Source organism: Mesoplodon bidens (genome assembly GCF_964165515.1).
Source record: "Mesoplodon bidens genome assembly, chromosome: X".
Lineage (NCBI taxonomy): Eukaryota > Metazoa > Chordata > Mammalia > Artiodactyla > Ziphiidae > Mesoplodon > Mesoplodon bidens.
The window spans coordinates 47,352,390-47,373,522 of record NC_138163.1 but is presented as its reverse complement, the minus strand read 5'-3'; the positions used below and the strand labels follow the sequence as shown (position 1 = coordinate 47,373,522).

The 21,133-nt window shown below is 42.2% G+C and overlaps 1 protein-coding gene across 1 annotated transcript; it reads left to right on the top strand.

The window, feature by feature from the left end:
• Positions 1-1,070: 1,070 nt before the first annotated feature.
• Positions 1,071-20,914, top strand: PRPS1 (phosphoribosyl pyrophosphate synthetase 1). The gene is made up of 7 exons (XM_081221479.1): positions 1,071-1,331; positions 11,175-11,358; positions 12,489-12,587; positions 13,708-13,832; positions 16,523-16,696; positions 18,795-18,954; positions 19,900-20,914. Exons 1-7 carry the CDS (start codon positions 1,210-1,212, stop codon positions 19,990-19,992), a joined length of 957 nt encoding a protein of 318 aa, XP_081077605.1. The 5' UTR covers positions 1,071-1,209; the 3' UTR covers positions 19,993-20,914.
• The last annotated feature ends 219 nt before the right edge of the window (positions 20,915-21,133 follow it).

Sequence of the window (21,133 nt, the reverse complement as noted above, 5' to 3'; positions counted from 1 at the left end):
TGAAGTCCCTTTTATTTTTACAGCTTGTAGTTATGAGCATTATGGTACTCATAACTAAAATTGTCTGATTCTAAAATTGTATGATTTTTCTCTTACTTCTAACCCATGGTTGGAATATGCTTAATGAAAATGTGGTGAGAATAAAGGCACTCTTTGGTCCAATTAGCAGTTATCATCATAAAAATAATAAAATAGTGGTGTAAAAGGACACATTAGCAACACACAGAATATGATGCTGAGGACAACATGGGGCAGACAGGACCAAAAACCAGGTTTTCTGATTCATCCGGGGTTCTTTATCTGAAGTCCCATAAGTATTCTAAATTTTCTCTCCTTTCCAAGGGTCAGATAAATCAGACCTTTATTGCCCAGATATTGTGGGAAATCCATACTTCATCACTTGTTTGAACATACTTGGTCCCAGCGCTGAAAACAAAATGAGACTTCTCTTGCAGTGTCCCTGGATGACTCAGGTAGCCTGCCCTCAGTCACTTTCCCCTTGGGACTTGCCTGCCAGGCAAAGGCGACACTGAAATTGCTTGTTTGCCCTTTGGATGAGCCTGTGCTCTGGGCGTCTGTGATGCAAACGTGTTTTAATTCAGCCCCATCCTTACAAAAAGACAAAAATCATGTTCAGAAACATGCAAACTCAATCACGTTGAGAAATCTCCCCTTCATTCAGACGAACTGTGGCTGCCATCCTGATAAACAGATATTTTTTTAAAGAAACTGTAAACCAGAGCCAGGCTTGCTTTCAGGTGCTGAAGAAAAAAAAAAAAAAGCGTGACTTGCGGGAAAGATCTGGCCCTACGCGTCACCAGCACCTCTCCACCCCCAGCCAAGCGCGGGTATCTCAGCGTTTTTTAGTCAGCCCTCTCGGACTGCCTCGCTACAGGGGGCGGGGCGATTCCTTAGCCTCGCCCCCTTCAGGGCCTCCAGTGAATCCCTGAGACAGCCGGGGGTAGGCGGAACTACAACCAGGACCCGCCCCTCGCCGGCGCTCAGCTAATCGGAAAGGTCGGGGTGTAAACTTCCCCGCTGACTCCGCCTACCCGGCGCTGGGCAATTTAGAGCCGCGCGCCGGCGGGAATGTAAGATGGCGGAGTAGCAATGCGAAGTGCTTAGTACTGAGTCTCTGGGCCGACTCGGTTCGGGTCTCGGCAGCAGCAGCGATCACTAAGCAAAGAGTGCCTAGGGTAGTTGGCCAAGATGCCGAATATCAAAATCTTCAGCGGCAGCTCCCACCAGGACCTATCCCAGAAGATTGCCGACCGCCTGGGCCTGGAGCTGGGCAAGGTGGTGACTAAGAAATTCAGCAACCAGGAGACCTGGTGAGGATGAAGTTGGGACCCCGACCGGCCTCACCTGCCGGGGCGGCCAGGCGACACTTGGGCAGCAGAGGGTAGGGGGATGGGGCCACCGCGTGAGTTCCGAAGGGCCGGCTTTGGGGGGGGGTACGGGGCAGCTCTGTGGCAAGCGTGCCCCACGGGCTGTTTCCGTTATTTCACCTCTCGCGGGAGGGTCACGTTCATTCTCACCGTGCGGTTGGGTGGAGTCAAGATGGAGCAGGAGGCGAAGCTACTGGGTTTGAAGGCAAGGGCTGGAGGACCCAAGGCGGGGATGGTGGCTGCCTAGAGCGGCTAGAGGGAAAAGACGCCTAGGCTCGGCAGTGGGGACACGTGGCTTTGTCGCTTCGCTTTTGAGCCATCCAGACCAGATTGGGTTCTCTTCAGCTCTTAGACCAGCTTGCCTGGGAGATCCTACTGCGTACTGAACCCTCGTAGTGCTTCTCCTAGAGTCTAAGAAGTAGCTTTTCAATTCGAAACGGTGTCGGTCGGATTTCCTGTTGAGGGAATTTGACATTATGTACTGAGGGCGCCAAAATTAATACTGAGGACTTCCCTTCTATTGGCAAGCATTGGCTTTTCACATCTTTAGACTCGGAGCCATACTTAAGTTAACTCTAGTCGCTCGGATAAAATGATGCATTAACTGCATCCTGATTGCCAGCATCTCAGTTTGAGCCGTCCAGAAAATCTTAGGGAACCTTAATTCTGGAATCCTTGACCTTCCCAAGTGTAGCTACTGGTACAGACAATACAAAAGCATATTTTTCAGTACCAAAGTCTATCCTGAACTTGCCCACTTATAACGTTGTGCGGGGGATTTAGGAAACAGTTTTATCCCTGAATATTAAGATAATCGAGAAAAGGTCATGGAGTGGAAGGCTGGGAATGCGTAGAGCATTGCAATGAATTGTTTTCATTGCTTTGCTAATTAAATTTGCACCTTCCCCTCACTTCCACCGTGCTCCTGCACCTTGGGGCCATCTTAGAGATAGCTTGGTCACCTGATCCTTTCAATACCCCTTCCACCTAAACATAGCATCTTCTGGTTCTGTTAGGTGTTTTTTTTGTGTTTCGTTGGTACCCTGTTGATCAAATCAGAGCAGTGCCCGCAGTCTTACAGTCAGTCCTCTATTAAGGGGAAAGTTTACACCAAACCTAATGAATCAGTTAAATTAGTGAAGATTGCTTTGAACATTTTTTCCTAAATGCTTTTGTTCCCTTTTTTCTTTCTTTAAACTGTTTACCAAAGTGTAACTCCCCCTATCCTTTGTAGACCCTGCTGATAAAAGCATTATCTGTAGTGGACAGCTAGCTTCCTTCTGGATTCTTGATCATTGTACCATTGGTTATGATGCAAATGATAGTGCAAACACTGATGCCATTTGTAACCAGGCAGTACCTTAGTCGAAAGGCTAGCTGAGCTGTTGTCTTTAGCTTTAACCACAGCATTATGACTCATGGGCTGTAATAAAACAAAACAGGACCAGACTTTGCAAGTGGCACTATAGCTAGGGGACAAGAATGATTTTCATTCAGAGGTTTTTTTGGTTCCCCTTAGAGAACTGTGACTATTAAGTCCTTTTCCTATGCTTCATGAAAAAATACAAAGACTTTTTTTTCTTTGTGGACTCTCTGCCTAGTGCAACACATCAGGACCTGAGGCTATATTGGGAGAGGGGAGGGGGAGAACACTTCAGTGTTCTACTGATTGATTTATCTGAATTAGCAGGAGTCCCAGTGTACTTCCCTGAAATAAAAGGCTGAATTCATTTTTTTTTTTTTTTTTTTTTTTTTTTGCGTTACGCGGGCCTCTCACTGTTGTGGCCTCTCCCGTTGCGGAGCACAGGCTCTGGACGTGCAGGCTCAGCAGCCATGGCTCATGGGCCCAGCCGCTCCGCGGCATGTGGGATCTTCCCGGACCGGGGCATGAACCCGTGTCCCCTGCATCGGCAGGCAGACTCTCAACCACTGCACCACCAGGGAAGCCCCTGAATTCATTTTTAAACAACTGGACAGTAACATGCTTGGAAACATTGGATAAGATTAAGCCCAATGTGGAAAATTGATGACTGGTTAAGTTGCCTTGTTTCTGGCTTAATCATTAGCTTTTTGGTTCCTTAGATGTTCTGAAATCTTCATTGAACATAATCGAATATGTTGCTTATGGAGCTTCCCCTCACCTCCCTTCCCAAACCTTTGGCTTTTCTGCACTGCATAAGTGGTAACTGCTGCCCTGTGTGACTCTTGGGATCTAAAGATCATGGACAGGGCAGCTCAGTGGGTGCTTTGGGTCATCAGATGGGGAACTGCAGAGCCCATCCTCAAATGAGACTTTTGCAGCAATTTGGCAGGATCTTAGGGGTTGATGCTCTCTTGAGTAGCTTTCTTCTGAAGTCAGGATCATCCTTTGATGTCCAGTTTTTTTTTTGTTTGTTTTATATATATAGATAGATTTAATTAATTAATTAATTAATTTATGTATTTATTGGCTGCGTTGGGTCTTCCTTTGCTGTGCGCAGGCTTTCTCTAGTTGCTGCCAGCAGGGGCTACTCTTCGTTGCTGTGCGAGGGCTTCTCATTGCAGTGGCTTCACTTGTTGCAGAGCGCAGGGTCTAGAGCGTGCAGGCTTCAGTAGTAGTGGCTCACGTGCTCTAGAGCGCAGGCTCAGTAGTTGTGGCGCACGGGCTCAGTTGCTCCGAGGCATGGGGGATCTTCCTGGACCAGGGCTCGAACCGGTGTCCCCTGCATTGGCAGGCAGATTCTTAACCACTGCGCCACCAGGGAAACCCCTGCTGTCCTCTTTCTGAGGAAACATACATACATATATGTGGGTGTATGACACACACAAATAGCTATGAGAGGTTAAAGGCTCAGGCTCTGGGATCAGAGAAGCTGGGTTTGAATCCTAAGCCTTTCTTTGCCTCAGTAATCTCATCTCTAAAGTAGCATCTACCGAGGGTCTATTGTGACAGTTAAATGAGATAGGAGTAAAGTTCTTAGAAAATTGTCTAACAAATTCACAGTGTTGGTAAGGGGTGGTGATGGTATTGCAGAAAATGTGGAAAATATAGAAGAGGACAGAGGGGAGAAAAGACATCCCAAATAATTCCACCACCCAAGATAAACTTAACATTTTGATATATGAACTTCCAGATGTTTGTTTGTTTATGTACTTTTTTAAAAAAGTAAGATAGGTTGTTTATAGCTTTCTTCACTCAGCAATATATTTTGAGTAGTTTCTCCTCTTAATATTTAGTCTACATGGTTTTAAATAGCTGTATAGTCTTGTCATGGTTTTACTATAATTTTAGATAACCAAGTCTCTATTAGATATTTAAAAGTTTTGATCTGATTCCTTTATATGAAAACTCTTGAATGTAAATCTTTTGACTGTTTCTGATTATTTCCTTAGGATAAATATCTAAAAGGGGAATTACTAGGTTAAAGGGTATTCACCACTTCTCAGGCTTTTTTTTTTCCTTTTAATTTTTGGCTACGTTGGGTCTTCCTTGCTGTGTGCGGGCTTTCTCTAGTTGCTGTGAGCGGGGACTACTCGTTGCGGTGCACGGGCTTCTCACTGCAGTGCCTTCTCTTGTTGTGAAGCACGGTCTCTAGGCTCTCGGGCTTCAGTAGTTGTGGCACGTGGGCTCAGTAGTTGTGGCTCACGGGCTCTAGAGTGCAGGCTCGGTAGTTGTGGTGCGTGGGCTTAGTTGCTTTGCAGCATGTGGGATCTTCCTGGCCCAGGGCTCGAACCCGTGTCCCCTGCATTGGCAGGCGGATTCTTAACCCCTGTGCCACCAGGGGAGTCCCTCTCAGGCTTTTTAATACCTATTGCCAAAATTGCTTTCTAGAAAAGTTGAACGAGTTCTGCTATCAGCAATGATGGTATTAATAATTAGTAAATAGTGAATGCTTAAAATGTGCTAGTTCCTATGCTGTGCACTTTATACATATCTAATATTTAATCCCCTCAACACTGCTCTGAGGGGGTACTCTTACTATCCCCATTTTATGGATGAAGGAACTAAGATTCAGAGGTTAAGTAACTTGCCCAACTCTTGAGTATTTTCTTTAAATTTTTTGCTGTTACAGTATTCATCTGGCTTTTGAAACTTCTAAATGTACTAAATTTTTTTTATTGAGGTATAGTTGATGTACAATATTATATGATTCATGTGTACAACAAAGTGGTTCACAATTTTTAAAGGTTATATTCCGTTTATAGTTATTATAAAATATTGGTTATATTCCCTGTGTTGTACAATATATCCTTATAACTTATTTATTTTATACATGGTAGTTTGTAACTCTTAAATCCCCTACCCTTATCTTCCCCTTCCCCCTTCCCTCTCCCCATTGGTAGCCTCTGGTTTGTTCTCTATATCTGTGAGTCTGTTTCTTTCTTGTTATATGTACTAAATTTTTGGACTCAATTCTCTTCAGTATTGTTAAATAACTTTGGTTTATTTGATTACTCTGGATAGGCTGAGAGGGGGATGACTTTAACCTTGGTTGCCTAGGATTTTCCTAAGAACTATAACCTTTGTTAGTTAATCCCATATATTTTGCACGTGCCAACATCCATCTAAATTCTTGAGATTTTCTTAAGAATACCACCAATCAAAAGGCACTTTTAGATTCACTTTATTTCCTTTTTATGTTTAACATTTTGTGCTTGTCAGATGCAATTATGTCTGATGCTAAAGGAAAGGGTAAAGGAGAAGCCAGTTTTTCTCACTGGATGGACATAGCCAGTCGTCTGGCCTCCCCAGAACAGCTGGGAGAATCATTGGCCCAAAGCCATTTGGAGGACATACCATTAGCTAGAGGGAAAGAACAAGGATTGTTACCCTTTCAATTGCTAAACCAGGTCTTTCCACCTGGTAGATGATTTTTTTTAATATATATATATATATATATATATATATATATATATTTATTTATTTATTTATTTACTTACTTACTTACTTATGGCTGTGTTGGGTCTTTGTTGCTGCACGCCAGCTGGCGCTGCTCTTCGTTGCCGTGGTAGATGATATTAAGAGCAAACAGGTTTCAGGCACACCATCAATTCTTCTACCATCCATCACTGCCTAACTTATCATCTCTTAGAGGAAACCATAAGAATAATATTAAGGTTTTTTTGGGATTCACTGAACTGTTTATTGACCGAGCTGTATAATCTAAGTATACTTCATGGGCTTTTTTAAAGGCTTTATGCAAGTCTGTATGTCATAGTACTAACTGGAGGGAAAGATTGGTCTTGATTAGTGAGATTAGAATTATGTACAGTAAAACAAGGCAGTGTCCTAGTTTATGTGTACCACTTTATTTTTAATATAGTTAAATAACTTTTTTAAGTTATTAGATACATGTCTGGTCATAACATCCTGTGCTTGAGGGTACGTGCTAGTCCTAAGTGTGGCTTTGGGAAACGGCTGCACTTTTGGTTGCTTATTAGGTGATATAATACAAAAATGGTACTGGTGATTGTTAGGTAGTGAGCTGGTGACTTTTTTTAAGAATTACTTTTCAAACCTTATGTGATGTTAGAATATACTTTTAAAAAAAATCCCTTCTACTAAAGTTATGTATTTAGCAAATGCTCTCTGATGTTTAAGTTGGCAGTGAAAATTTAATTTTGTAATTAATACCTTACCTGCTTTCAAGAAAGGACTTAAAGTGTTTCATGATAGTCACAGGCACAAAAAGTTTAAGTAGATACATCAGAAGCCTGTTAGAACAAAGGACTATAGTAATTGTGCCAAGAATTTGGCATAAAGTGATTACTGAAGTTGATTTAGTGTTACTTTAACTGTATCCCTTGGCTTCCCGGCAGCCAAAGGGATAAAGGCATACGCAATGGATTATGTAGTTTTCATTTTCATAAAACTCTTTAGATACTTCCAGGCACAAAATTCTATGAATTTTATGGGTGGGATCCTTAAATAGTGATACCGAGTAGCATAATGAACAATGTAAGCAATTGTGTGAATATTTTTTATATTGACTTTGGTAGTTGAGGCATTTGTAAAAAGAGATAAGCCACCATGGTCTTAAATATGTTCTTTTCTGGTCTTACTTGATAATAAGACAGCTTTAGAGTAGATAATTAGCCCGTCCGTTATACTGTCTTGGATCAGTTCTCAAACTGCTCTTCCCTGGCTCCTAATCAAACAGTCTGACTGGTGAGTGAATGTCTGGAGCACAGATGATATTCTGTGTTCTTGACTGGAACAAGAGCCATAGGTTTTCCCACGCCAGGTGTAGAGGACACGTTTGGCTTTTTATTGGCAATCAATATGCCTGACTTTCATTCTTCCCCAGAGAAGTGGAGAGCTTGGTCAAGGAGGTGAGGTGGCAGGAGGGGCAGGGAGTGAAAAATAAAATAAAATAAAATAAAATAAAATAAAATTTTCTTGAAAAATAAAATAAAATTTCTTCAGTTTTGAAGTTGCTAGATATTTGAAGTACTCAGTCAGGGCCCTAGAGTTGTGCACCATAAAACACAGAAGGGACTCAGCCTGGAAACTCTCAAAGGGCAGGCAGCGTTAGTAAAGGAGATCTGGAAGTCCCTTGAAACTCCCGCAGCCTCTTGTTTGGGCCCACCACAGTGAGGAACTTGCAGAGCAGGCTCACCTCTACAAGGTGTTATTTAGTCCTGTCCATCTGAGTGTTTTTTTTAAAAAAAACTTAACATGTAATCAATATAAAAAATCGATATATTTTTTATTTTATTTATACCAGCTTCACAGTAAGGTGTGGTATTTCACACTTACTGTGCATCTCAGTTCACCTCCTCAGTCACACTAGCCACATTTCAAGTGCTCAACAACCACTTGAGGCCAGTGACTCCCTTACTGGACAGTGACGCTCTAGGGCCTACAGTTTGGATAGCATGCAAGTTGCTCTCCCAGGAAGCCCTCCCTGGCCCTCTCGTGCCTGTCCATTTGAATTTAAAACAATGTCTCCAGAAAGCAATTTTGGCATTAGCATAGTTGACATTGCTGACAGATTTACTTGTTTCCTAAGGCTGATCTTGGTGATTAATAGATGTCTGTTCAGCTGTGTCTTGGGGTCCACAAAATTGCTGTTCGGTTCATCATGTTGCTCAGCATCACTACTTCAGGATCCCGCCGTAAAATGCTTTGTAGCCATTGCATCCTGGTGGACCCATCAAGTTGTACTTCCACCCCAAATTAAATATCTGTCAGCTGGGTATCTGTAAAAGCGTATGAGCAGATCTGTCAAAACCTTTTGAAGAAACACATTGGACCCGCTTACCTCTAGTGTGAGGTGAGTTACTTTGTGAGGGACGATAAACCTCAGTCTTCTAAATTTTCACAATAGCAGGCCTGCAGAAGGTTCATAAGTGAGCAGATGCAAGAGGCAGCCTAATCCTGAGTGGTATTCATTCATTCATTCATTCATTCTTCCTGTTATAGAACATTTCAAACATATACAGAAGTAGAGAGAATAGTAAATGACTTCCCTGCCATGCACCCATCACCCAGTTCAGCAGTTATCAATTCACGGCTAATCTTGTTTCATTTATTATTCCCCCTCCCCCAGCCCCCCCACAATTGGATTATTTTGAAGCAGACCTTGATATTATGTCATATCACCCATATACACTTCCTTAACCACAATACCATTTCCTTGCCTGAAACAAATTAACAGTAATCTCTTAATATCAAATAATTAGCCAGTATTCACATTTGTCTCATAAATGTGGGTTTTTTAAACAATTTGCTTGAATTGGTATGCAAATAAGGTCCATACAGTGCAATTGGTTGATTTTTTTTTAATGTATTTATTTGGCTGCATTGGGTCTTCATTGCTGCACGCGGGCTTTCTCTAGTTGCGGTGAGCAGGGGCTACTCGTTGCGGGCTTCTCATTGCGGTGGCTTCTCATTGCAGAGCACGGGCTCTAGGCATGCGGGCTTCAGTAGTTGTGGCACGTGGGCTCAATAGTTGTGGCTGGCGGGCTCTAGAGTGTAGGCTTGGTAGTTGTGGTGCACGGGCTTAGTTGCTCTGCAGCATGTGGGATCTTCCTGGACCAGGGCTAGAACCCGTGTCCCCTGTATTGGCAGGTGGATTCTTAACCACTGTGCCACCAGGGAAGTCCCTCTCAGGATTTATTTATTTATTTATTTATTTATTTATTTATTTATTCATTCGGCTGCATTGGGTCTTAGTTGCAGCATGTGGGATCTTCATTGCAGCATGTGAGATCTTTTGTTGCAGTGCATGGGCTCTCCAATGCGGCACACGGGCTTCTCTCTAGTTGTGGTGCATGGGCTTCAGAGTGCAAGGGCTCAGTAGTTGTGGTGCGCATGGGCTCTCTAATTGTGGCACGCAGGCTCTAGAGTGCATGGGCTTAGTTGCCCTGCAGCATGTGGGATCTTAGTTCCCTGATCAGGGATTGAACCCGCTTCCCCTGCGTTGGAAGGCAGATTCTTAACCACTGGACCACGAGGGGAGGCCCCAAGAGCTAGCTTTTTGTTTCAGTGGTTTTTCTCTATTGTTTTACTGTCTTTAACTTCATTGGTTTTTGCTCTTATGTTTATATTTTCTTCTGTTTACTTTGGGTTTATTTTGCCCATTTTTCAGTGCCTGAAGGTTTACCTCCAAACATCCCGAACAAATGTGTTTTCCTCTTTGTTCTGGCTACCAGGAATCTCAACTTCCCTGTTCTAATTGGTTTCTGGTTTGATTTTTACCATTTGCTTTTATTTTTCTTGCTTTACAATATAAGGTAACCCCATTTTTTAAAAAGTAGGATCCTGGGATTGGAGACTCGGTGCTTTCACTGCCGAGGGCATGGGTTCAATCTCTAGTTGGGGAACTAAGTAACAATTGTTACTTGGATTGGAAAGGAATAAATTTTAAATAATAATTAGCTCTTATATCAGCTTCTGGCAATGGAATTACTTCCTGTTGAAGAAGTTTTTCTCTTCATCAGTACAGGTTATCAGCTGTTCTGGTCTACTTGCCTACACACGCTACACACGCATGCATGCCCGTACACCCACACACACACCCCACCTCACCTAGAGGATTAATTGGGGAAATGGTGTTGCTTTGAGGTGTCACTGAGGTTATTATTTTTTAATAAGTTATTCTTGGTAAGGATCCAAGTATGAATATTAAAACTTTCATTTTATGGTAAAATATAGTGTTACTCCATAATTAGAATAACTTCCTGTAGAATTTTTTAAAATAAGAATTACTAATTGGACCAGAGTACAGTTAGCATAGAATGAAGGCAGGGACCACATCTGTTCTCCATCGTGTCCCTGGCACCAAGCAAAGTGATTGGCGATGAACATTTAATATTTGTTCAGTGAACTGCCAATGTGGTAGATATACTACTGTCTTCTGTAGAAGGCATCATTATAGAATGGTAGTGATTCATTCCTTATATGAGCTTTCTACTTCTTTTGTTATATATGGATTGTGACAGTCATAGATGCTATATCAGATTTGCATTCAATATATGAAATGAGATACAGCCTGCCTACTGAAATTATAGTCCAGTTACTTCTAAGTACCTTAGCCAATCTTTTTCATGTCATGTCACCTATAAAAGCAGGTAATAGCTGTATAGTACACTGGAGTAAACTGAGGCAGTAAACTGTTTCTGTTAGAGGGACTCCTCTGGGGAATCTCCTGAAGTCTGAGGGGATCAAGGCCACATGCAGCTGTAACCCATTCATAGCATAATACTAGTGGGGAAGCTGTGTTTTTTAGACCTTACTGTCTGTAGCTGTACAGTATAGTGCTTTAAAATCTATTGTTTTTGTTGTCCTTCCTTTTCCTGTAGTGTGGAAATTGGCGAAAGTGTGCGTGGAGAGGATGTCTACATTGTTCAGAGTGGCTGCGGTGAAATCAACGATAATCTAATGGAACTTTTGATCATGATCAATGCCTGCAAGATTGCTTCAGCCAGTCGGGTTACTGCAGTCATCCCATGCTTCCCTTATGCCCGGCAGGATAAGAAGGATAAGGTAGGAGCGGAATCTCTTTTTTTTTTCCCCTTTAATTCTTTTTTTAAAATCAGGGGAAGCAGGAGCACTTGCCCAAAGTCAAAAAACTTCCTTAATTATCAAATGTATATTTAGAGGATATTATTTTCTTTATCTTAGGCATTACCTGATTTTCAAAACAATTGGCATGATTGGTTTGTATAAAGCAACACATTTGCAGTCTGTCTGTTTTATTCCAGTCATATGTATGTGACTTTTGGCTAACTCACTGCTATTTTTTCATTGTATCAATAAGACTAAGCACCAGCTCCCATGGAGTAGAATATTTTTTTTAAACTATGGTAGCTCCTCTGGGACCCTCTTGGTTCTAGTTGTGACCTCTTCATATAACTTGAAGTCAGTTACATGAATACTTGGTCTCATTACACACACGCACGCACACACACACATCTCACCTTATTTGGAGTATTAGAGGATAAAGCATATATGTAAAACTTTGCAGGTCTGTTGTAATTGATGCCCAAATTTTATATACAATGCCTGAGAAGGCCAGATATTTTTATTTCAGTAAAATACAGTGCTCCTACAGAGTAGAGTAAAGGGCATGGGCCTTGCTATTTTATGGTGCAGCCAGGTGTGTTTACCTGTTATTAAAGGGGGTTGAGGTTACTGGAACATTGGCCTCCGGATGAGTAAGGGAGTGGTGTAATTTATAAAATAAAACTATAATTTCCATCCTGTGATGTGTCTTTAAATGTTGACACGTTAGATATTACACAGGTTTGGGTATGTATGTGTTAAAAGAGATTTTAATAGAATTCTTTCAAAAAAGATTTTTAAAGTCTGCCTAATTTAAATAATGGAGCATTGGAAACACTTGAATAGGCAGAAAATATGTACATGAAGAAAAAGAAAGGTGGGGAAGGTATTTTCTTTTCTGAAATATGTATCTTGATTTGGAAAAATGATAATCCACTTCATACTTGTGCCAGATTGTGATCTACTCAAAGTCAGTGGCTATGTCGCTTTTTATGAATTTCCTGGTAGCACAGTACCTTAAACACAGTAGGTGCACAGTAAATAAGTGCTTTTTGAGCAAATGAATTGTTTCTCAAATTGGCTTTTTTTTTTCTTTCCTCCCCTCCATTTAGAGCCGGGCTCCAATCTCAGCCAAGCTTGTAGCAAATATGCTCTCTGTAGCAGGCGCGGATCATATTATCACCATGGACCTGCACGCTTCTCAAATTCAGGTATCAGTGGAAGCTAAGTATTAGCTTAGGGATTATTAGGGATTAGAAAGGGGGTAGGAGAGGACTGAATGCTGAAAACCGTAGGGAAGCAAAAACTGCCCAAGTACAGCTCAAATAAACTAGACATTGATGACATTTTCAACATCCTCACCTTAAGCATAGATCATGATCTTAGCCACGTTGGGTGGTTGGACAGGGAGGCCGTCTGGGATTCTGGGAAGCATGTAGGCTTTGGCATCAGACCTAGTTTGAATACTGGCTCTGACACTAACTAGCTTTGTAACCTTGGGCAGGTTATTTAACTTCTCTGAACACACACTGCTTTGTTATTGTGAGTATCAAATAAGATATTAAATTCATAGTATAACACCTGGCTCATGAAAGATATGAAATAAATGGGAGCTGTTATTGTCATCATTAAATTTAGAGCCATAGATATTGGAGCCTACTTTCTATCCTAAACAGAGTTAGGGGAGCAGAATACCACCTTATAGTTTATACTTTTTGAAGAGACTTTGCAATCATTATCATTGGAGGCTTCTGGGAATTCAGTGAGATATGGGACAGCTGTTTATACCCATTATATAGAAGGGGAACAGATTAGTTGTGAAATACAACTAATATGTAGCAACTAGTGTTAGAACACAGATCTCCTGACTTCTAGTTACTGTGACCATTTATTGTAAATGGCTTCCATTAAGTTTATATACCATAGCATCTCTAACCTGTTTACCAGTTAGTTTTTGCTCCTTAACAAACCAGCCCAACATTTAGTGGCATAAGGTAGTAAGCATTTATTACCTCGTGGGTCTGCACGTTGGCTGGGTAGTTCTGGTCTTGGCTGGACTTGGCCGTTTTTCCCAAGAGCTTGCTCATGTGCCTGTGGTCAGTTGTGGTGTAGCCGAGGCCTGGCTTTGCCCATCGTGGCTGGGCTCTCTTACACAGCCCAGATTCGAGGAGGCTGTTTTTACAGTCTGCCACACCGGGCATGCCTTCTGATCAGTTTGAATGTTGCAGTAAAGTATTCTGTTGGCAAGTTACTATTCTCTTTGTGTTCATTATTTGTAAATGGAAGAGAAGGAACATAAGCAAAACTGACCCAACTTCTTTCTTTCTATAGGGCTTTTTTGATATCCCAGTGGACAATTTGTATGCAGAGCCAGCTGTCCTCAAGTGGATAAGGGAGAACATCTCGGAATGGAGGAACTGCACGATTGTTTCACCCGATGCTGGAGGAGCTAAGAGGTATGGCTGAAAGTCATGTTATTCCCAACGTACTGGGGAAAGCTTTCAGACAGTTGTGTCAGAAAATGATGTTTCTCTATTGAAGTGAGTTTTGCTCTTCTTGAAGTATAGTTGATTTACTATGTTGTGTTAGCATCAGGGGTACAGCAAAGTGATCTGAAAAAGACTATATATATGTATACATACATATATATATATGTATATGTGGATATATGTGGATATATGTGTGTGTATATATATATGTACATATACATGTATATATATAGTCTTTTTCAGATTCTTTTCCATTATAGGTTATTACAAGATACTGAGAAGTGACAGTTTTTAAGTACTTGGATGTGCCAGTAGCTAGGACATGGGCTGGATATGGTTTTACTCACTCCTCTTCTACTGGCCTGAGTCACTACCTGAAAGACAGCAGAGGTGCCCAAAATAGTCTGGCATCGTGGGCTTGACCATAACCCAACAGTGACTCAGCGCTGCAGGGCTAGCAACAGCGCTGTGACCCATCAGGAGGGGGAGGAATTTGGTTTTCTAATGAATGGCACCTGCTATCAAAGCCCATGATAATAGTGAACAAGTAAGCTTTTACATACCTCCAAACGGTTGGTTAAACCCTTTTGATCCTTTAGATTAAAATATTAAGCAGGAAGGAAAAGAAAGTGTGGTGATTTTATTTAAGCCGAGCTCTGAACATTCTAAACAAACTGATTGCCAGGGATTGCCAGTTGCACTGCTTCAGCTCACGTGGTGCAGACTAAGAGTTTTTCATTTCTTTAGCGGCCCCCTCGTTAGTAATGCATTCAAAAGCGTGACACATGTTCTTGTTGTGGAAATGGAATGAAGAGGTACAAAACACAGATGATTAGGAAACGCGAATTCAGATCTTTGCAAAAGCCATTCAAGTCTTCAATGACTGTTTCTCAACAACCTCTTTATTTCAGGAGCTTCAACAGAACTGATAAGCTGAGAGCTTGAGTTCTGTTCTCCAGCCAGATGTATGGCTTTGTGAGTCCCTTGTCACTAGTTACCATCTGTAATACTAGAGACGGAGCCTAAAACACATCCCCCTCACGGTGGTTGTCACACTTGTGAAAATCATCTTCCACAGAGACTGAGAAAATGGTCACATTTGAAATAAGTAATCAAGCACGATTTTCCTTCCAAAGTTGGGTACAGAAAAACTGCCTTCAGTAGATGGCTTATTGCTAAATGATTTTGTTTGTTTGTTTATAATTTTCTTTTAGTGATGAAAGATTTTCAAAGTGAATGGCTATCACGTCTGTCTTGGCAGGGTTTTTGGACTAGGTAGAGATTCCTGTGTGATTGTGACTTGCACGTAGTCCTCCCGTCAAGGATATAGGGAGTGACTTTTTTGAGCTCTTTACACTTTGTCAGTCACTGAGTTTGTTGACCATGGAGTGTGGACGGTTTGGGATGCTTGAACTAGGTGGTCATGCATTTGCCTCGGCTAAATAATCATTCCAAGCAGATTGGTAACTTTTTTTTGGCTGCACCATGCGGCATGTGGGATCCTAGCTCCCCAGCCAGGGATCGAACCTGTGCTCCCCACTTTGGGAGCACAGAGTCTTAACCACTGGACCACCAGGGAAGTCCCAGATTGGTAACTCATGTTGTTATGTGCCCACGCAGTAGGAAAGGAGAGCACAGGGTATGGGTTGTTTAGATCAGGTGTAAATGTTGCCTAGGTGTGGTCCAAGTCTTGTTTGTTCTTTATTATGTGGTCACAGGTTCTCCCTTATTCAGCACAAACTCGAGATATGTGACCATAAGCCACAAGGGAAATAGGACATAATGCTCTGGTTGGATCAGTATTACATTAAAAAACAAAATGCAAAGCACAGGCCTCTTCACACATAAAAAGGATGGCATGGTGGAGTGTGGCCATATGTGTCACTGGGGCACCACAGTCATATACACTGAATGGATTGCTGTTTGAGTGATTACATGGTACTTTGTCGCCAGAAAGATTTGTTTTCTATCCCACCTTCTAGTCTGGTTTGTATTGCCTTGTAATTTTAAAAAACGGAATTCTGTTTTGATTTGGAGGTGCTTTGAGCTGTACAGCAAGATGCCTGGTTTGCCCAGTTAATTGGTAAAACTTTTTTTCTAGCAGTCCTTAAAGGAATTCCCAAGCTTGGTGTCCAGGTACAGTTGACATTGACAGTTGGTGGATCACTGAGGGGAGTGTGATGTGGGCGTGGGCATTGGAATGGGCTGGGTACTGCTCCTCTCCCACCAAGTTCAGGTTCACTTCTCACCACATCTGCATGTCAAATTGGGGTGATCTACACTCCCGGCATTAGTTAACCAAGTCATCTCTCTCTCCCCTTTCGCTGCCAGTCTAGTAAACGAACATGCCCTAGCATTCATTATACCGCTTCCTGGGACTGGTGAGGGTGTCTGTCTTCCCCTACGGTAACCCAGAATGAATTGTAATCTAAGTTTGACTAATACATTCATAAACTGCTCTCAGGGTATGGAGGCATTAGTCTCTGAAACCCAGTTTGTGATGCCAGTCAATTCCGGTTGCTTTCTTCCAACCCTGGGAACTGTTGGGTTTCAGGGAGTCTTCTCCCCCAGAAAACAAGCCCATCCTTTATTTCCTTTCTTTGTCCTAAGACACACGCACACGCACATGTTTTAACTGTGAATACCCTGTGTTGCAGAGTGACCTCCATCGCAGACCGGTTGAATGTGGACTTTGCCTTGATTCACAAAGAACGGAAGAAAGCTAATGAAGTGGACCGCATGGTGCTAGTGGGAGATGTGAAGGACCGGGTGGCCATCCTCGTGGATGATATGGCTGACACTTGTGGTACAATCTGCCACGCAGCTGACAAGTGAGTGCCTAGTGGTGGGGCTGGGGGTTAGAAGTAAAAAGCTAACTGCTATCTGAATGCCCTAATCCTGCTGCTTCTCTTTGGAACTGAATTGAGGAGATGATAACTAGCTTTCTTTTGTCACCCTAGGCTAAAATTGCAGTGCAAGTAAATTGATAAGTATTATTTTTTTCTCTAGATTTTCTTAGTTTTATTTTTCCTTGTTATTGTGCTAAACTTTATGTAACATGAAATTTGCTGTTTTAACCATTTTTAAGTGTGCAATTCAGTGGCATTAGTTGCACTCACAGTGCTGTGCAACTGTCACCACTATATTTCCAAAATTATCTCATCACTCTAAGTACTCTACTTTTAATAGTTTTTTATATTTATTTATTTATTTATTATTTATTTACTTTATTTATTTTTGGTTGCGTCAGGTCTTAGTTGCGGCACACGGGATCTTTTGTTGTAGTGCACAGGCTCTTCATTGTGGTGCATGGGCTTCTCTCTAGTTGTGGCGTGCGGGTCTTCTCTTCTCTAGTTGTGGCGTTTGGGGTCCAGAGCATGTGGGCTCTGCAGTTTGCGGCATGCGGGCTCTAGTTGAGGCGTGCGAGCTCAGTAGTTGTGGCACACGGGCTTAGTTGCCCCGTGGCATGTGGGATCTTAGTTCCCTGACCAGGGATTGAACCCATGTCCCCTGCATTGTAAGGGGGATTCTTTACCACTCGACCACCAGGGATGTCCCTTGGTAGTTTTTTAAAACAAGTTAAGGTAAGAAATCCATATGCCTGAGGAGACAGAAATAGATTCTCATATTTATATTTTACCTAAGCTAGAATCCCTGGCCTTACCTTTTGACTGTTCATTTTCGCAGCTACTACCTTCATTCGTATTCCTTCTCATTGTTTGCCTGCACTGTTCTGAATTGCCTTCCCTCTGTTCTCTGCTGCCAGTCACCAGTCTCTTACCTCCCCAGTCCATCTTTCACATTGCCACCCTAGTTGCTTATCTTCCTAAAACTAAGACTGGATTCCCCTCATGCCTCCTTTAAAACCTTAAGTGGCTCCCCACTGCTTATAATCCAAGCCAGTATGGACAGCACTGTTTCTCATAATTTGTTTTTTAAATCTCCAGGTATCCATGCCTTGCACAGTGCCTAGCATATATGTATAATAGATGCTTAAAGAAAAAAACAGACTCGTGTGCTCTCCTGGTTTGGATCCTGGAGTATACATTTATAAAACTCCTTTTATCATATTAGTAAGTTAATGCTAATTGCTCTTAACAGGTCAACTCCCTGAACACAGTAAAGTTTCTTTCTTGTTCATGGTATGCTCCAATGCGAGTATTCCCCTTTCAGTCTTGTGGTGCTGCATCTTTAACATTTCCATTTTGGCCAGCCAGAAAGGGAAAGGAGCATGGAGGATCATCCATGGGAGATTTTACAAGCCTCTGTCTACATTTAGATAGCCAGAATTAAGTCACATGGCCACACCTAACTATGCAAGGGAGGCTAGGAAATGTCCAGCTGTGTGCTAGGAAGAAGAGGAGACAGATTTTGTGGAGCATAGCAGTCTGTGCCACAGTCCTTCTACACTAATCCAAACCTATTCAGATAAGTTCTTAGTCTGTTTCTCTCTCCTTGCTATCGACTGAATTGTATCACCCTAAAATTCAGCCCTAACCCCCAGTGTGATGGTGTTTGGAGATGGGAACTTTGGGAGGTTATTAGGTTTAGGTGACATCATGAGGGTGGGGCCCTCATTATGATATTGGTGCCCTTATGAGAAGAGACACCAGGGAGCTCCCTCCCAACCCCACCCCCCATTCCCCCTCTTGGTCTATGCACACAAAGAGGTCATGGAAGCATATAGCGAGATGGTGGCCACCACCAAACCAAGAGGAGAGGTCTCAGAATGAAACCTACCTTGCTGACACCTTGATCTTAGACTTCCCAACCTCCAGAAACGAGTGAGAAATAAAATTCTGTTTAAGCCATCCAGTGTGTGGTATTTTGTTATGGCAGCCCAAGTTGACTAAGACATTATTCTTCCCTAACTCAGATTTTATAGTGACAAGTAAGATTACTCCTAATCAACTCTGCTTTTTCCTCTAGACTTCTCTCAGCTGGAGCCACCAGGGTTTATGCTATCCTGACTCATGGAATCTTTTCTGGCCCAGCCATTTCTCGCATTAATAATGCATGCTTTGAAGCAGTAGTTGTCACCAATACCATACCTCAGGAGGATAAGATGAAGCATTGCTCTAAAATACAGGTGAGGCTGAGATTCTTGCAAAACAAGACTCCACTGAGTATTTAGGAGGTGGTTACATGTGTTGAATTAGGTGTCTGGGTGGGTTCTAAAGATTTCCTCCTTTGCTCTCAAGGCTTAGTCATCAGGATCTGTGACCCAAAAGGAAAAAGATCACGTGTCTAAAAATTCAAACAACTAGACCTAGAACCTCTGGAGGATGGAGCCCAGGATTCTACATTTTAACAGGCTCTTCCAGTGATTGTGATATACACTCAAGTTTCCAGGTCCATGCTTTACAGTTTGTCTGTATCACTCTTAACTATTGGCCCCTGCAAACATAATGTAAAACCTTTAAACTGACGGTATGCTCCTTAGAACTTCAGTGTTTCTCAAAATGTGCTCTGGAAACCACCTGAGTTAATCACCTAGGGTTCTCGTTAAAATGCAGATTCCTTTGCTCTATCCAGGGCCTACAAAACCAGAGGCCATGGGACCGGGACTTTAATTTCCCCAGGTTATTGTCAGACAATAAAGTTTGAGTGCTGTTGCTTAATTAAAAATATGTACAGTAATCCAGTAATCCATTCGCTTTCCATTAGAAATACGGAAATATAATCCACTAGAAATATGTGGAATTGGAGGGTTGATGTCATTCTTAAGGATTTCTTTTTCAGCTTAAATATTCTTTCCTCATTCCTAAGAATTTTTAAATGCCAACTTACCACCATCTTGGTGAGTCTGAGTCAGAGTTTTTCCTCCATAAGCGTTTTGACTCTTTCCCAAGTGGTTGGTTATATTTAAAATGTGGGTATGAAGAGCAGCTGGCTGTGGGCTCCCTTGGGGAAACAGCACAGTGCAGCAGTCTTAAGAGGAAGGACCCTCATCGGGCTGCTTATCAGTGTCTGCAAACTGGCCAGTCATCTCTGTCTGTATGATACTAACCTGATGCTTGCCTTGCCCTCCTAGGTGATCGACATCTCCATGATCCTTGCAGAAGCCATCAGGAGAACTCACAATGGGGAATCTGTCTCCTACCTGTTCAGCCATGTTCCTTTATAATAGAATAAGTTCTGAGGCTTTTAAAAAATAAAGTGTGTCCCGCCCCTTATTTTCCTTTGGTATTTGATGAAAAATCCAGCAGAAGACCCAGCTTGTTACAGTGTAGCTTTCTACATCCCACATCAGGTATATGAGTGTTTCTCCTACATTAGAGAAAGACTGAGATTAACTGCTGGGATTTCCTACCTGTATTGTCTCGTCCTGGCTTCTTTGATCTTGTGAGCCTTGCAGCTTTAACTACAGCTCAGCTGCTACAAGATGTCAGACTTTGGAAAAAGTTGTGTAAGGGTGTCTGAATGTGTTTGGGGAAGCTCAGACTACTTTGCATGTGAATGCTTCAGCGCCCCCCCACCCCCGAACTTGTGACAAGTTCTCTAAAGTCTGTACTAAATTCCAGCATGAGCCTGGGGCAGCCTGAACCCAGCTCTGGTTGCTGAGCCCCTCTAAGGCTGGAACAGCTCTAGGGCAGGAGCCTGAGGGGAAGCAACCCACCATGCAACAGATGCTTCTTGGGAGGAAAAAGCCTGATCCATCACCCTTTGCTTGGATTCTGTCACTTGGATTCTCCTTTGTCCCTGTTCCTTTCTGTTTGGCCTGACCTTCTTTTCCTGGCCAAATATCAACTTGGTCCCAAGTAATCATTGTGCCATAGTCTTCTGGAAAGCAAACTCGCTTCCTGCTATATAATCTATAACAATTTACATGAGATTATTTCACTGTAGCTTAATCTTCCTTAGCCCACTACCACTGCGGTAGTAGGTTTTAGGTGGTGTTGTAGTGCCTTTTGAGTAATTTAACTGTTTAATTGTCATCTTTCTTCCTTGGACCTGTTTGACCTCTCAGATGACCTGAGATTTCTGTTAAAAAGATTGATGTCACTGTCTCTTGTAGAAGAAACTAATAAAGTTTCTGTTCGATTGTGGGTCTGTATCTGTGCTGATCTCTCTGCCAAAGCTTTGGTTTAGGTGTCTTGGCTGCCTAATGATAGCTCTTACTTCTTTGTTTCCAAGCTATTAACTGCACTGAGTAGACACGGCAGCGGTTTTATTCAACTGTAAGACCTTAAGCTGTCTGGGGTTAACTAAGAACTAGATGTAGTGTAATTCTGTGCATTATACCTGAATTACAGGCTGTATAATGC

Excerpts from the sequence above, each read along its gene's own strand:
- PRPS1 (XM_081221479.1), top strand. The coding sequence starts at position 1,210 with ATGCCGAATATCAAAATCTTCAGCGGCAGCTCCCACCAGGACCTATCC. Across the intron at positions 1,332-11,174 it reads TTCAGCAACCAGGAGACCTG|TGTGGAAATTGGCGAAAGTG; the intron begins GTGAGGATGAAG and ends CTTTTCCTGTAG. Across the intron at positions 18,955-19,899 it reads AGCATTGCTCTAAAATACAG|GTGATCGACATCTCCATGAT; the intron begins GTGAGGCTGAGA and ends TTGCCCTCCTAG.